The 17,692-nt window shown below is 38.9% G+C and overlaps 1 protein-coding gene and 1 pseudogene across 10 annotated transcripts in view; both read left to right on the top strand.

Annotated features, from left to right (window-relative positions):
• The window catches only part of CPEB1 (cytoplasmic polyadenylation element binding protein 1), a 92,490-nt gene that overhangs the window by 20,265 nt on the left and 54,533 nt on the right, over positions 1–17,692 (top strand). For 9 of the 10 annotated variants that reach the window (XM_069465661.1, XM_069465662.1, XM_069465660.1 and 6 more), the window contains exon 2: positions 2,269–2,443. In XM_069465661.1, the coding sequence (XP_069321762.1) occupies positions 2,269–2,443 (175 nt within the window). Of the gene's footprint in view, positions 1–2,268; positions 2,466–17,692 lie in introns of all 10 variants that reach the window. The other variant, XM_069465667.1, reaches the window with a different exon arrangement.
• On the top strand, positions 6,355–8,714 carry LOC138381880 (elongin-B pseudogene; annotated as a pseudogene).

Here is a 17,692-nt window from a genome sequence, read left to right on the forward strand (position 1 = left end):
GAACTCATGGTGCTCTGGATGGCCAGAGGAATTGTCTAAAATCAAAAGAACTTTAAAAGGCTGTCCTTACTATCAGGGTACTTCTTCACTTCAGGGACAAAGCATTAGTGGAACCAATCCAGAAAAAAGATTCCCTGTGTCTGGGCCTTCTTGTTACACAACCAAAAGACTAGCAGCTGTTGTTTCTTTTCCCTTCAAAGCTCAGAGGTTAACAGCTTTATAGATAAGGGCAGTTCTGGTCGTAAACCTGACTGTTTGCACAAAACAGAGTTAACCTGTCCTTTCCTTCCTTAAGTGCTGGTGCTCTCTTCTTTTCTTTACTAATGTCCTTTGTGGCATTTTTTCCCCAGAATAGGGCATTTTCATCTGCATTAAAAACCTGTTCAGGCAGATACCCTTTTTCCTCAATGATTTTCTTAATGGCTTCTGGGCATCTAGAAACTCATCTGCCTCTTGGTCAGCAGAAGCTGTCTTTCTGTTATCTTGACATTTTTCAAAGCCAAACCATCCTTTGCTGGAATTAAATTCTCCAGGTTTAGATCCTTCACATTCATTTTGGTTTAAGTTATTGTATAACAATTTCACTTTTTCTCAAATCATTACAGTCTATAAGTATGCCTTTCTTACAGTATTCCTGCACTCATATAAAAGTTGCACTGTAAACGTGGGATTTAAAAGATATTTCACAAAAAGTGCAAAGTCTTCACGCTTGCTCCATAGCTGCAGCAATGACTTCATGAATTTTCTTTTTCCTCCCCCCTCCTCCTTTCTTTCTCCACCCTTTCCTCCTTCTCTCTCTCTCTCTCTCTCTCTCTGTCTCTCTTTCTCTCTTTCTCCTTCCTTCCTCTTTCTTTTTACAATGATCCTTATGCTAGATTCATTTATCTCGAAATGGTGGGCATCCACAGTTGCAGACCTCAATCTATGGTACAGATGAAGCAGTTCAACTTTTTTTCTTTTTTTTTGTAATGTCATGACTTTTCTCTACTTCTTGGAAGCACTTCCAGCATCACTTGTGTAAGGGTCTCATGACATCATTCAAGGTTTATGGTGTTGCACTGAACATGATGAATAATACAGGAGAATCATGAGAGATCACTTAGTGCAATAAGCAATGTAGTGGAGAGACAAACAGCTCACGTGGAGATTAGCCTCACACAATGTTCTAAGTGGATATTTGCAACACTTGAGCTCACCACAATAGCGACAGGAGGTGGCCACAGAATTGTTACAGTAGTGCAGTATGTACCACAGTTAATTTTGTGTAGTTATTTTATAATATTAATAATGTATTAATGTATTAATAATCATTTATATATTTGTTTATATTTTTCTCCATTATGAATAGTGCCTTGTATGGTCTGTGTTTATGTGCATTAGTTTTGATAAATTTTAACCTTTTATAATAGATTTGTGTATATTTATGGTAGTTAATAAAGACTAGCATCTACATATATTTTATGCATTTGTGACATACCTTTTTTGTAATGCTTTGATATTTCTAGGCTATGTGGTTTGTGAGTTTTTTTGAATTGTCACAAATCTCCAAAAAATTTTCCAATGTGTTTATTGAAAAATATCCATGTATAAGTGGACCCACACGGTCAAAACCTGTGTTCCAGGGTCACCTGTATGTTCACAGAATTGTGCGACCATCACCATAATCTAATTGTGGAATCTTTCCATTTCAAAGAGAAACCAGGTACCCACTATCTACCACCTCCTAACTTTCCTTCTTTCCCCAAGCCTAGACAACTAATCTTTAGATTTAGTTACTCTGAACATTTCATGTAAATGGGCTCAGATAATATGCAGTCTTTTGTGAATGGCTTCTCTCACTAAGCATAATGTTTTTGAGGTTTATCTGTGTTGTAGCATGTATCAATCAGTCCTGTACTCCTTTACATTGCCAGACAGTATTCCAGTGTATGGATATATCCCAAGATTTGAACCAGGTCTCATTGTAGTTTTTACATTCTGAAGCTCATGCTGCTGCTGCCATGTCATGTTAATTCCTATATGTGTGTCCCATTAGATTAGGAGGCTTTTGAGGAAATATCTTCATATTTTGGTGTTTTTTTCCTTCTTGCAGTTCTCTCAGAGTACCTTGCTCCTAGTAAATACTCATTAAGAATTTTAGTCTATAAGCAAGAAACCCAAGTCCTTGTTACTTTGTCTAATTCTTGGTATTGGGTTGAGAGAAATAGGATGTGAAGTCTCTTTATCAGAAAGTAGTAGAAAACCTAAATATCTTTTCTCTGTGTCTAGGAGGAAGAGGCGGGAAGGATAAAAGATTGCTGGGACAACCAGGAAGCACCTGCGCTCTCCACTTGCAGCAATGCCAGTATCTTTCGGAGGATAAATGCCATATTGGATAACTCTCTGGATTTCAGTAGAGTCTGCACAACACCCATAAACCGGGGAATTCATGATCATTTGCCAGGTGATTTAGATTTGAAAACTTGGTTACACTAGGCTTGGTTACATGTATGAACAGCTTCTAGGCAGTGCATGCAGGTGGTCTTCCTTGGGAAGCATGTGAAAAATGATGGTTGAGTCCCTGGCGATACTTGTTCCTTTTGTGATTTACTTTGTGGATTGAATCCCTCCCTAGGTGAAGACTGATTTTGATTAGGATATAGAAATCTATAATATTTTATGATACACAGGAAGATTTTATAGAATAGGCCAAAGGTGATAGGAGTATTTATGTATAGAAATATATTGTAAATCACATACTTTATTATAGATTTCTTGGTAGCCATATTTAAAAAGTAGAAACAAATGAAATTAATTTAGTAATTTATTTAACCCAACATATAGCTTGTCAACAAATAGTTAATGTAAAAACTATAATGAGATGTCTTTTTGTTAGTGCTAAGACTTCAAAATCCTGTGTATATTTTATATCTACAATATCTTAATATGGACTTAGTTACATTTCAAGTGTTCAGTAGCTACATGTGACTAATGGCTACTGCATTGGACAGTGCAGCTCTTGAATGTTTTAATAGCTTTTAAACATGAGTGCAAGTCAATAAGCCTTTAGCTTTTAGGATACATAAGATACTTCACAGAATAGTGAGGGGAAGAGGGCAGTGTGTACTGGAGTTGACTCTTTCCAAGGAGGTGTGAATCCTAACAGTGTTTCATAATCCTCTCCAGGAGTTGCAACACATATTAAGAATATTGACGGGATTTTTTTAGTTATTTTATTTTTAATTATTATGGGTACATAATACGTGTAAGTTTGAGTTATTTTAGATGAAAGGATATCTTTTTAATTTTTTAAATGGACCTTGAAAAAACTTGACAACAGCAGGGATTCTCACAAGGACTGATAATTACAGTTGACCTTGGAACAACATGGGTTTTAACTGCATAGGCCCACTTACACACAGATTTTTTTCAACCAAACAGATTGAAAATACAATATTTGTGGGATGTGAAACCCGAATATATGGAGGGCTAACTTTAAGTATAGATGGCTTCTGCAGGGCCCACTGTAGGACTTGAGTATGCTCAAGGGGTCCTGGAACCAATCCTTGCATATTACTAAAGGGGAAAACTATACTACTTATAAATTTTTATTTTTTTGCTTGGTCTTGGAAATAATTCCCACAAAGATTCAGGAGTATATGTTCAAATGTTTAAATAGCTAAACATTTGAGGGAGAGGCTTAAGAAGGAGACTGACTTGTGGCATCTGTAGAATTTATTTCTATTAAATTGTATAGGAAAGCAAATGAAAGAAAGGCATATTTGAGGGGTATGGGAAGGTTTCTTGTCTCTTCTAACTTCCAAAAAAGTACTATGTAAAATACAAGTCATGAGCTAACCCTGTTCTCCTTTAGCTTACACTGAGTTAAAAGTCTTGCTGGGTGTGGTGGCTCACACCTGTAATCCTAGCACTTTGGGGAGGCCAAGGTGGGAGGATGGCTTGAGGCCAGGAGTTCAAGACCAGCCTGGGCAACAGAGTGAGACCTTCTCGTGCAAAAAAAAAAAAAAAAATTTTTTTTTTCAGGGAATCCTTTCTTTTTTCTAATACATGCTCTGTTTTTCTCCTTTGAGAAAACGGCATGGATTTTATTTCAGTAAGAATGACAACAGTGGCTTAAAACCTCACTGGGTTGCATCAGACATGCTGGAAACTTTTCTAGTTTATAGGAAAGTATGCTAAGTTGTTGAACTAAGGGAAAAGGACCCATGATCGATGAGGGAGGAGCTTTCAGTAGTGTATATTTGCAATTGGCCAGGGAGCCAAGTGGCCTCACTGCTAAGATGCCAGGCTTTGGTGAGGGTGTTACCATTACATTCTGCCCAGCTCAGTGGCTGGCCAAGCTACAAGGTATAGACTTCTCAGCCTCTTCTGACTCTTCTTAGGACCCTTCTAAGAGGTACAGTGGGAAAAGTACCTTGAAGAAATTGGGGAACCTGGATTCTAAGCTTGATCTTGGGCAGAGAGATAAAGAGGTCAGTTTTCCCAACTGTAGGATGGAATGGTACCTGCCCGACCAGCCTCATAGGTTTCTTAAGAGGCTCAGGTGTTAAGGTAGTTCCTCAGATTTAAGGGAACTCAAGGAATTGTGGGAAAGGTTCCTGTCAAGGTAGGTGGTCTCCGAAGCCTTTCACATATATATACCTAGCTCCCCTGTGTGGTCAGCCCTCTCTACTTCCCACCTGAGATACCTGCTCAGGGCTGTGGGTCCTTGTTCTTGAGTGGTCAAACAAGGATGCTTGGCATATAGCAAAGAGCATTTTCCTTGTGTTCCCCAGGAAGAACCCCATATAGAACAGGCCAGCAGAAATACCCAGATTTGAGGTTAATGAGGAAGCAAACTAGAATATATATTTTCTATGAAAAACCTTTAGAAATAACCTGAACCTGTAGCTTCTTGTCAAGAGTAATTTTGTTACTTAAGAAAATAATCAGAATTGTAGAAACTTTAAGATTGTTTATGACATTATAACTAGGGAAAATTTGGCAACAACAGAAGGTTAAGTAAATCATAGCATAGATATACCATGGAATGTTCTTCATCATTAAATATGTTTGTAGAAGATTGCTTTATATCAAAAAAAGATAACCATAGTATCAGAAATGAAGAAAGCAAAGTACAAAACAGTATGGCCTTAAGTATGTATATATGCATAGAAAAAAACTAGAATGTTATAAATGTGACGATGAAGGTGTTATGGGTAATTTTTTTCTGTAGGCTTTTCTTCACTAGTTTTTTTTTCATAACACATTTTATAATAAAAATAAACTTTCTGAAATGGTATGTCCCAACACAGAATTTCACATTGCTAGTTGCATTTTGCATAGATCACATTTCATTTTCAGTGCTGGGCTCTGACATAAGGAAAAGATCCTTTTCCTGCTGTCTTGCTAACATTTTATTTACTCAGTAATCTGTCATTAGAATTAGAATTGCACACTTTTTTCACATAGATGTACTTTGCAAATGTTATGTACTGTTTTCATTTGAACAATTTAAGTTTCAGTGTAAGTCACTTGTAAGACTGAACTGTTAGCTATGATAAATTTCATTGCATGGTGAGCATTGAGAATAGTTAGAGAAGTACATGCTCATTTGATAAGGGATTATTGGAAAAGTGCTGTGAATAGGGTCAGGGAGAGGTCACTTTGGTTAGGGACCTAGGTGAATACTGCTGAGTGAAACAGCATTTGAAATAGGCTTTAAAGAGAATTAAAATTATTTCACTGTTAACTGGATGTTGAACAGATTTTTTTTTTTTCTGTTGCCTCAGAATTGCCTATTAGGACCCAAAGCTGAGAATAAAGAGGTGTAAAGTGACCTGTGGTGTTAAGAGAGTCTTTAAGAGATGGGACCAGATACCTCCTATGGGGCTTACCAAAAGGCCACAGAGCTTTCCTTGCTACCACAAGCATTATCTCAGCCCTTCCCTGGTCTGTATAAGAAGCCCACAAAGGGAGGGAGGCACTTGAAGAGATTCCTTCCCCCTCTCAGTGGAGGAGGGTGGAGTGGGATGCAGCTTCTCTTTCAGGACAGCAGGGGGGCGTGTCCTCCAGGGGAAGCATTTGTATAGATTGAGGGTGCTTCCAAGAAGAGCAGGCAAAGTTGAGCTTTAGTTAGAGAGCAGACTTGCTGTGTCTGCCCCTGACTGAGGGGAGAGGGAAGGAGAGTAGCTGGAGTGTCTGAATTCTCCCAGTTGACACACGAAATTGTTACTTCCTGTGGTTTAAGGGGGTTTTGCCTAAGGCCCGAGTTTATTGGCTTGTACCCCGTGGAAAAGGTCCTTGTTGCGTGAGGGGTGGGGTTTGGAAGGTCAGGCCAGAGCTGGGTTTCCTACCCAAGCAACTGTAGTGGGGATGTACGCGCTCCTCACGGGAGAGATGCCTGCCACCTGGAGGGTACTTTCTACATTTCCTAGTACTTTAGGCCTCAAATCTGTTGCATTCTGTGGGCGAATGGAGGAAATGGGCTGCAGGTGGACATGTGATTGAAGCATTTATGAACAGTTTTTAGTAACAGTGTCTGTGAAGGTGTGAAAAGTGGTAAGACATCACTAAGGGACTCCTTAACTGCTATGTGAGTAGGGAGATTAAATGTATAGTGTGGCTGGGGGCAGTGACTGGAGGAAAAAAGTTTCATGTTAACTCATTGAGATGAGACTTTTCAATAACCAGTTAAAATAGCTTGGAGGTTTAGAAAAGGACTTGATTAGCCAAAGTAGTTCAAAGTAAGGTTTAGGACTGATATGCTGATTTAAAGGGTTTTTTAATATCTGAAGTATTAATACACATACAGGAAAATACATACTGTATCATAGGTGAAGAGCTCCAATTTTATTAAACTTTACCATGGAACCATTTCCCAAATGTAAATGGACTGCTGACTTTTAATTTAGAAATCATATAGTTATAGCCCAATGTTGAATATTTGAGATGGTTTCCTTTTTTATTTTGCAGGATCATAAACAGTATCACCACTAAATTATCTGAAAAACTATTCCAGAACAAGGTTTAATACATTCACTCCCACCTAGCAGGGGATGACTGAAATGACTCTCAGGAAGTCTTGTTTCCCACAAAATAAATTTTTTTGTGGAACCTTAGTATGTGACTGCTTTAACAGTTAAGAGATAAGGATTAAACTTTTTATTGAAGTATAACGTACATACAAAAAAATATGAGTGTAGTGGTCATTGAATTTTTATGTACTGAACACGTCTTGTATAACCACTCACACATACAGAGGCAAAAACTAACGGTACACCAGAAGCCTCCTTGCATCCATTTCAGTCTCTAACTCATGAAGGGCAGTTACCGTGGAGAATTTTAATTGCATAGGTTAATTTTGCCTGGTTTTGAACTCATATAAGTGGAATCATAAATATGTACTCTTAGCTGTGAGATTCATCCATGTTGCAACCACTGATCTTGGGTCATTCGCTCCTGTGCAGCATTCCATTGTATGAATATACCAGTGCTTATTCCTTACGCTGTTAATTGACATTTGGGTAGTTTCCAATTGGGGCCATAATTAACAGTGCTGCTATGAACATGTCTTTTGGTGAATTTATTTCTATTGGGTATATTCCTAGGAAGGAAGGGAGTGTTGCGTTCTAGGGTAGGAATATATTCATCTTTAAGAGATGCTGCTAGTTTTTTACCACAGTTACACCAGTTTACACTTGCAGTAGTGTGTGATGGTTTGGGTTGTTCCACATCCTCACCAACAATTGGTATTATCTTTTTAATTTTAGCCATTTTGGTGAATCATGGTTTCAGTTTCCTTGATGACTAATGAAGTTGAGCACCGTTTCATGTTTATCGGCCTTTGGATATCTTCTTTCCTGAAGTCAGGCCTCTTGAGGACTTGCATTCATTTTTCTTTAGGATTATCTGCCTTTTTCTCATTGACTAGTAGCAATTCTTTATATATTCTGCATATTGACTCTGTGTCTGAAATATATATTACAAATATTTTCTCCCAATCTGTGGTTTGCCTTTATATGCTTAATGGGTGTCTTTCGAATAACAAAACTTAAATTTTAATGAAGTACAATTTACTGACTTTTTTCCATTGTACTTAGTGTTTTGTGGCCTGTTTAAGAAATGTTTGCCTATTCCGGTGTCATGAAAGTAGTATATGTTTCATTTCAAAAGTGTTTTTATCTTTTACACTTAGATTTACAACTCAACTGGAATTTAGTTTCATACATGGTATAAGGTAGAGGGTCAAGATTAATTTTGTTCTGTGTAAATAGCCAGTTTACCCAGGACAGTAGAGGGGGAAAAATTCCTTTGGGGAAGGGCTGGTGGGCTGCACAGTGTGGGGGAATGTGTAGGGGTGGACTTCAGCGCTCAAGCTGGCCTGCTGCCCCAAGGACGTGTTCTGGCACCACAAGACCACCATCTTCACAGATGCCAAGGCATTGAGCACCATGTTCAATCTGAAGTGCATCGAGGGCATTCTCAAGCAGCCGCCCCACAACCAGCAGCTATACAAGGACAAGCAGCTCCTGGATGATGGCAAGACACTGGGTGAATGTGACTTCACCAGCCAAAGGGCACAGCCACAAGCCCCGGCCACAGTGGTGCTGGCCTTTGGGCAGAAGAAACCTTTGAGGCCTTGTGCACTGAGCCCTTCTCTGCTGCTGGAGCTGCATGATGTGTTAAAGCCCCAGGACTCAAGAAGCAGTGCCGGTGAACAAGCCATGCAGTGAAGTCCCCCAGCTTGCCCCCAAGAGGCCCATTCCACCCAATAAAAGATTTAGGTGTCAAAAAAATCCTTTTTGATTATAGGGAGGCTTCTGGTGTACCGTTAGTTTTTGCCTCTGTATATGTGAGTGGTTTGAAAAAAATACATACACATACTCTCACACATACACATGTGTGTATATGTCATATATATCAACAAAATATACACCAAAAAGTTAATATATATTAGACACTGTAAGAATGTCTAATATTAAGAAGACTGATCTTACCAAGAATTGTCAAGGATGTAGATTAACTGGAACTCTCAAACTGCTGGTAGGAATGCAAAAATTGTATATCTATTTGGAAAATACTGTAAGTTCTTAAGAAGTTAAACATTTACCTACCATGTGATCCAGCAATTCCACTCTTAGGTGTTTTTAAAAATAAACTTACATTTTAGAATAGTTTTCAGTTAATAGCAAAGTTAACAATGACAACACAGAGTTCCTGTATATCCCATACCTAGTTTCTACTGTTGTTAACATCTTACATTAGTATGATGCATTTGTCACACCTAATGAACCAATATTGATACTATCACCCATATTTTACTTGGATTTCCTTAGTTTTTGCCTAATGTCCTTTTTCTGTACCAGGCTCCTATCCAGACTATCACATTACATTTAGTCATCGTGTCCCCTTAGGCTTCTCCAGACCCTGGCTGTTTCTCAGACTTCCCTTATTCTTGGGACATACAGGAAAGAATACCAAATTAAAACTGGTTTTGCATGTCTGGAATAAACTCAAGTGCATAATATATTGTGTTTAGTATATTGCTGGATTTCATTTGCGAATGTTTTTGGGATTTTTGTATCCATGTATTTAAGAGATTAGCTTATAACCTTAAAATATCCTTGATGTCAGTCATGTTAGCTTCTTGAAACACATTGGACTGTTTCTTTTTTTTTTTTTTTTTTTGAGACAGAGTCTCACTCTGTTGCCCAGGCTAGAGTGAGTGCCGTGGCGTCAGCCTAGCTCACAGCAACCTCAAACTCCTGGGCTCAAGCGATCCTCCTGTCTCAGCCTCCCGAGTAGCTGGGACTACAGGCATGCACCACCATGCCCGGCTAATTTTTTTAATTTCTTTCTATTATTCATATAATTTCTTTCTATTTTTAGTAGAGATGGGGTCTCGCTCTTGCTCAGGCTGGTCTTGAACTCCTGAGCTCAAACGATCCGCCCACCTCGGCCTCCCAGAGTGCTAGGATTACAGGCGTGAGCCACCGCGCCCGGCCTGTTTCTTTTTTTATGTTTTTTTAGAAGAGCTTGTGTAAAACTTACAGTATTCCTTCTTAAATTTTGGTGTAATTTATCAGTAAAACCATCTGGGCCTGGAGTGTTTTTTGTTTTTGTTTTTCAAGGAAAGGTTTCTTTTCTATTATGGATTCCATTTCTTATAAATTTTGGTAAGATATGTTTTTCTCAGAATTTATCCATTTCATTTACATTTTCAAATTCATTGGCATAATTTTGGGTGGTGGTGTTTTTTTTTTTTTTTTTTTTTTTTTTTTGAGATGGTCTTGCTCTGTTTCTAAGGCCTAGAGTACAGTGGCCTCATTGTAGCTCACTGCAACCTCAAACTCCTGGGCTGAACTGATCCTCCTGCCTTAGAGAAGCTAGGATTACAGGAGCGATCCTCCTGCCTTGGAGAAGCTGGGATTACAGGCGTGCGCCACCATGCTTGGCTCATTTTTCTATTTTTTTGTAGAGGTAGAAGTCTCAACTCTTGCTCAGGCTGGTCTCGAACTCCTAGCCTCAAGCCATCCTCCTCCCTCAGCCTCTCAAAGTGCTAGGATTACGGGCATGAACCACGACTTCTAGCCCTCATTGGAGTAAATTTATATGTAGTAGCCTCTTAGAATTTAGAATTAACAATATTCTTTTTTTTTATTTTTATTTTTTGAGACAGTCTTGCTCTGTCGCCCAGGCTAGAGTGCAGTGGCATCATCATAGCTCACTGCAACCTCAAACTCCTGGACTCAGGTGATCCTCCTTCCTCAGCCTCCCAAGAAGCTGGGACCACAATGCCTGGCCAATTGTTCTATTTTTTTTTTTTTTTGTGGAGATGGAGTCTCACTCTTGCTCAGGCTGGTCTCAAGCTCCTGGCCTCAAGTAATCCTCCCCCCTTGGCTTTCCAGAGTGCTAGGATTACGGGTGTGAGCCACCATGCCCGGCCTGACAGTATTCTTGACATTGGTAATTTTCTTTTTTTCTTTGTTTTATTCTTCCTTAAAAATTAGCTTTTGGCTTTGATTTTGTCCCCTGCCATTCTAATATACGTTGCTTTTGTATGTCATTTATTTTTTTCTTCCTATTTCTTTTTGGGTTTAATTTACTTTTTTTTATAACTTGTTAAGATGGAAGTTCTTAGATCATTGACTTTTGTTTTGATTGAGATAAAATTCACAATATATACGATACCTTCACCATTTTAAAGTGTACAATTCATTGGTTTTTAAATATAGTCATGAAGTTGTGAAACTGTCATTACTATTTAATACCAGAACATTTTCATCACCCCCAAAAGAAACTTCATACCTATCAGCCATCACTCCCTTCCACCACTTTCCCATTCCCTGGCAGCTACTAATCTGATTTTGGTTTCTATGGATTTGCCTGCTCCGAACATTTCATATCAATAGAATGATGCAACATTTGGTCTTTAGAGTCTGGCTTCTTTCACTTAGCATAGTACTGTATTATCAAGATTCATCCATGTTAATCTATGAATTGTATGTCATTCTTTTTATGGCTGAATAATATTCAATTATATCAATGTCCCATTTTGTCTATCCACTCATCAGTTGATGGACATTTGGTTTGTTGCCATTTTTTGGCTATTTATAATGCTGTTAACATTCACACAAATTTGTGTGTAGAAATATGCTTTCATTTTTCTTGGGTATATACATAGGAGTGAATTTGTGGGCCACATAGTAACTTGATCAACTTTTTGAGGAACTGCCAAATTATTTTCCAAAGTGACTACACCATTTTATATTCCCATCAGCAATGTATGAGGGTTTGAATTTCTCCACATCCTCAAAACATTTTTTGATTATAGCTATATCCTGGGTGGGTGTGAAGTGAGGTCTTATGGTTTTGATATGTGTTTCTCTAGTGATGCTGAGCTCATTGGCCATTTGTATATTTTCTTTGGACAGATGTCTCCAAATCCTTTGTCCATTTGTTTTTATTTTTTAATTGCAAAATGACAAATTATAGTTGTATATATCTGTGGGCTACAAAGTGATACTGATCTCTGTATGTGTGTCCTTAGGCTAGTACCACATTGTCTTGATTAGTGTAGCTTTGTATTAAGTTTTGAAATCAGGATGTGTGAGTCCCCCAACTTTGTTGTTCTTTTCCAAGATTATTCTGAATGTTCTGGGTCCTTAAAACCCCTTTTGAATTTTAAGATCAGCTTGTAAACCTCTGCAAAAGAACCAGTTTGGCCTTTGATAGGGATTGCATTCAGTCTGTAGGTCGATTTGGAAACTGTTGCCATCTTAACAGTATAAAGGCTTCCAATCCATGATCAAGAGATGTCTTTCAATTAATTTGTTTCATTGCTTCATAGTTTTCATCATGCAAGTCTCGCACTTTATTTGTGAGTGTATTTATTTTTCAGTACTATTGTAAATGAAGTTGTTTTAATTTCATTTTTAGAATTGATAATGTACAGAAATGTAATTAATTTTAGTACATTGATTTTGTACCCTGCCATTTGCTGAATTCATTTATTAACTCTAATAGTTTTTTGTGGATTCTTTAGGATTTTTTATATCCAAGATTATGTCCTTGTGTGTCATGTTTATATCATGTATGAAGATAGTTTTTTTCTTTTTTTTTTTCAATTTTCCTGACTAATTGACCTGGCTAGACCCTCCAGTACAATTTTGAGTATGGGTGAAGTGAGTGGACATCTTTGTCTTGTTTCTGAAACCTTTCAGTCTTTCATCATTAAGTGTGATGTTAGATGTGAGTCTTTTGTAGAAGCCCTTTAACAGGTTGAGGATGTTCCCTTTTATTCCTAGTTTATTGAATGTTTTTACATCATGAAAGGATGTTGGATTTTTGTCATTCTTTTCTGTGCATTGAGATGATCATGTGTTTTTGTCTTTTATCCTATTAAGGTAATTTTATTGATTTTCGTATGGTAAGCAAAGTTTGCATTCTTGGGATAAATGTCATTTTGTCATGATGTATAATCCATTTTATATGCCACTGCATATGGTTTGCTAATATGTTGAGTTTTGCATCTATATTCATAAGCACATAGGTCTACGATTTTCTTTTCTCATGATCTCTTATCTGGTTTTGGAATCAGGGAAATACTGTCTTAATGGCTAAATTGTGAAGTGTTCCCTCCTCTTCTGTTTTTGGAAGAGTTTATGAATAAATGATCCTGATTCTTTAAGTCTTTGCTAAAATGGACCAGTGAAGCCATCTTGTCCTGGGCTTTTCTTTTTTGGAAGTTTTTTTGTTTTGTTTTGTTTTTAGAGACAGGGTGTTGCTCTGCTGCTGAGGCTGGAGTGCAGTGGCACAATCACAGCTTGCTGCAGCCTTGAACTCTGGGGCTCAAGTGATCCTTCCAAGGGCTAGGACTACAGGCTTAGTTTCTCTACAGTTTCTTTGTAGAAATAGGGTCTCTTGCCATGTTGCCCAATCTGGTCTTAAACTCCTGGCCTTAAGTGATCCTCCTGCCTCAGACTCCCAAAGTGCTAGGATTATAGGTGTGAGCCACCGCATCTGACCATGGGAAGTTTTTTGATTACCAGTTCAGGCTCTTTGCTCGTTACAGGTCTTTTCAGATTGTTATTTCTTCTTCAGTCAGTTTTGTTAGTTTGTACCTTGTAGGAATTTGTTTCACCCAAGTTTTCCATTTGTAGGCATACAGTTATGTAACGTTTTTTGAAGTGGCCGGGGCCAGAGAAAGAAAGACAAGCAGAGTTGAAAGGGGTAAGTAAAGAGGCTTTATTGGAGCACGCTTGGGTGGGGGTAAAAAGTCCCAAGGGAGGGACCTGGGCAAGTCTCACAGGACCCACGGAGTGGAACCAGAGAAGCTGCATCACCCAGAAGTCTGAGTGGATTTATATATGTTTTTAGGGATGGAGGATGGGAGTTTCTTTGGCCAGGAGATGTCGGCGCGAGGAGTGAGGAATTTCTTTGTTTCAGCTTTAGGGCGGGTATCTAGGAATAGGAGGGGCTTCTTCTTTTTTATTAGGGAAGGGAGGGGTGCCTGCCACCAGCGTTACAAGTTATTCGTAGTAATTCCTTATAGTCTTTTTTTCTGTAGGATTGGTAGTAATGTTTCCACTTTTATTTCTGATTTTAATAATTTGAATCTTCGATCTTTTTTTCTTGGTCCATCTAGCTCCAAGTTTGTCAATTTTGCAGATGTTTTCGAAGAACCAACTTTTAGTTTTGTTGATTTTTCTCTATAGTTTTTCTAGTCTTTGTTTCATGTATTTCTGCTTTAATATTCATTACTCCCTTTCTTCTGCTTGCTTTCGGTTTATTTTACTCTCTTTCTAGTTTCTTAAGGTATGTTAGGTTATGATTTAAGATCTTTTTTAATGTAGGCATTTACAACTTTCCAAGTGTTGTTTTTGGTGAATGCCGTAACTTTCGGTATGTTGTGTTTCTTCATCGCAAAGTATTTTCTGGCCAGATGCAGTGGCTCGTGCCTGAAATCTTAGCAGTTTGGGAGGTCAAGGCAGGAGGATCGCTTGAGCTCAGGAGTTCGAGACCAGCCTGAGCAAGAAGAAGATCCCGTCTCTACTAAAAATAGAAAGAAATTAGCTGGGCAACTAAAAATAGAAAAAAAAAAAAAAATCACCTGGCCGGGCGCGGTGGCTCACGCCTGTAATGCTAGCACTCTGGGAGGCCGAGGCGGGCGGATTGCTGGAGCTCAGGAGTTCGAGACCAGCCTGAGCAAGAGCGAGACCCCGTCTCTACTAAAAATAGAAAGAAATTATCTGGCCAACTAAAAATATATATAGAAAAAAAAATTAGCCGGGCATGGTGGCACATGCCTGTAGTCCCAACTACTCGGGAGGCTGAGGCAGGAGGATCGCTTGAGCCCAGGAGTTTGAGGTTGCTGTGAGCTAGGCTGACGCCACGGCACTCACTCTAGCCCAGGCAATAGAGCGAGACTCTGTCTCAAAAAAAAAAAAAAATCACTTGAGGTCAGGAGTTTGAGACCAACGTGAGCAAGAGCAAGACCCCATCTCTACAAAAAAAAAGAAAAAAGAAAAATTAGCCAGGCATAGTGGTGCACGCTTGTAGTCCCAGCAGCTTGGGAGGCTGGGGTAAGGGGCATCCCTTGAGCCCAGTAGTTTGAGGTTGCTGTGAGCTATGATGATGCCACTGCACCTCTAGCCTGGGCAACAGAGCATGATTCTCTCTCTCAAAAGGAAAAAAAAAAAAAAAAATTCTAATTTCCCTGTGATTTCTCCTTATGATTCATTGATAAAGAGTATATTATTTAATTTTCACATGTCTGTGAATTTTGCACTTTTCCTTTTGTTATTGGTTCTTTTGTTTGTTTGTTTGTTTGAGGCAATATCTCACTCTATTGCCCAGGCTGGAGTGCAGTGGGACGATCATAGCTCACTGTAACCTCAAACTCCTGGACTCAAGTGAGCCTTCTACCTTGGCCTCCTGAGTAGCTGGGACTATAGGTGTGTGTGCCAGCATGCTGATCTAACTTTTTAAAAAAAATTTTTTTTTATAGAGACAGTCTCACTATGTTGCCCAGGTTGGTCTTGAACTTCTGGCCTCAAACCATCATCCTGCCTTGGCCTCCCAGAGCTCTGGGATTACAGGCTTCAGTCACTGCACCTGGCCTCTCCTTCATTTTTGAAGGATAGTTTTTGCTGATATAAAATTCTTGGTTGAGTTTTTTCTTTTAACACTCTCAATGTATCATCTTCCTGCCTTTTGGCTGCATGGTTTCTGATAAGAAATCGGCTTTTAATCTTACTGAAAATCCCTTGTGATGTGTGATGGTTGCTTTTCTCTTGTATAATAGTTTTCCGGGCTCCCTTTGTCTCTGGATTTTGACAGTTACTGATGTGTCTTGATATACTGTCTTTGGGTTTATCCTACTTGGAATTCATTGAGTATTTTGCAAGTATAGATTACTATTTTTCATCAAAGTTTTCTGCAATTATTTCTTAAAATTTTCTTTGTCTCTTTCTCTCCTTTCAGTTTTCAAATATGTGTATATTGGTGCACTTGGTTATATCCCAGAGGTCTCTGAGGCTCTGTTTATTTCTCTTCAGTCTTTTTTCTTTTTATCTCAGTGGCCCTATCTTCAGGCTCTCTGATTCTTTTTTCCTGTTTTGATCTGCTGTTGAGCCCCTATAGTGAATTTTTCATTTCAGTTATTGCACTTTTTAGCTCCAGAATTTCTTATTGGTTCTTTTTTTATAATTTGTCTCTTTATTGATATTCTCTATTTGGTGAGACATTATTCTCATACTCTCTTTTGGTTCCTTAAGTATGTTTTTCTTTAGCTCATCATACATATTTAAAATAATTGGAGTTGGGGGCTGGGTTTGGTGGCACATGCCTATAATCCTAGCAGTTAGGGAAGCCGAGGCGGGAGGATTGCTTGAGGCCAGAAGTTTGAGACCAGCCTGAAACATAGTGAGACCCCATGTCTACAAAATATTAAAAAATTAGCTGGGCATGGTGGTACATTCCCAGCTACTTGGGAGGCTGAGACAAAAGGACCGCTTGAGCCCAGGAGTCTGAAGTTACAGTGATCTATGATGATGGCACTGCACTCTAGCCTGGGTGACGGCATAAGACACTGTCTCAAAAAAAAAAAAAAAAAAAAAAAAAAAAGCTGGGGGTATATGTCTAATACATGTAATGTTTGGTTGCTTTTTTTTCCCCTACAAATGGGCCATAATTTCTTGTTTCTGAGCATGTCATGCAAAGTTTTTGTTAAACTGGACACTTTACTGTGGCAAATCTTGAAAATCAAATTTTATCTTCTCCACAGGATGAATTCTTGTTATTTGTTGTTCGTCTAAGTGGCTTTTCTTTCTTTTTTTTTTTTTGAGACAGAGTCTCGCTCTGTTGCCCAGGCTAGAGTGAGTGCCATGGCGTCAGCCTAGCTCACAGCAACCTCAAACTCCTGGGCTTAAGTGATCCTACTGCCTCAGCCTCCCGAGTAGGTGGGACGACAGGCATGCGCCACCATGCCCGGCTAATTTTTTCTATATATATTTTTAGTTGGCCAGATAATTTCTTTCTATTTTTAGTAGAGACGAGGTCTCGCTCTTGCTCAGGCTGGTCTTGAACTCCTGACCTCAAGCAATCCACCCGCCTCGGCCTCCCAGAGTGCTAGGATTACAGGCGTGAGCCATTGCGCCCGGCCTTAGTGGCTTTTCTTAACTAATTATGTGAAGTTCGAACTTATTTTCATATGTGGTTACTGAAGTCTGTGCTTGGTTATCTTAGTGGTCTGCTAATGATTGGACCGAAATTGCCTTACATGCCTAGAACCAGTAAGTGTCCCAGTCTTTGCCAAGGAGCCCAGTGTGCCTTCCACACTGAGCCAGACCATTTACAAGTCTGCAGTAGTCTCCATGTCCTGTTTGTGTAGAGTCTCAAGGTTAATCAGAAGTGAGAGCTTAGGGCATTCTAAGTCTTTTTTTTCCAAGCATGAGGTGGCCTTCCCAGGAATATACTGGACTTTTTAAAGATCACTAAAACTATCTCATTCCCCAGCCTTTTCTTTTAAGCTTTTTTAGCTAGCCTCTTGCTTTCCTAAACTATAGCCTACTGCCTTAGGCACATGGGATATTTAGTAATTGCCTCTGTTTTTGAATAAACTTCCCTTGGATTTAACTGGAGAAAACTGACTAAAAAAATTTAAAAAAGGAAAAATAAACTTCCTTTGGGTAATGGCTGTTTATACTGG

The sequence above is a fragment of the Eulemur rufifrons genome, chromosome 3 (assembly GCF_041146395.1).
Source record: "Eulemur rufifrons isolate Redbay chromosome 3, OSU_ERuf_1, whole genome shotgun sequence".
Classification (NCBI taxonomy): domain Eukaryota; kingdom Metazoa; phylum Chordata; class Mammalia; order Primates; family Lemuridae; genus Eulemur; species Eulemur rufifrons.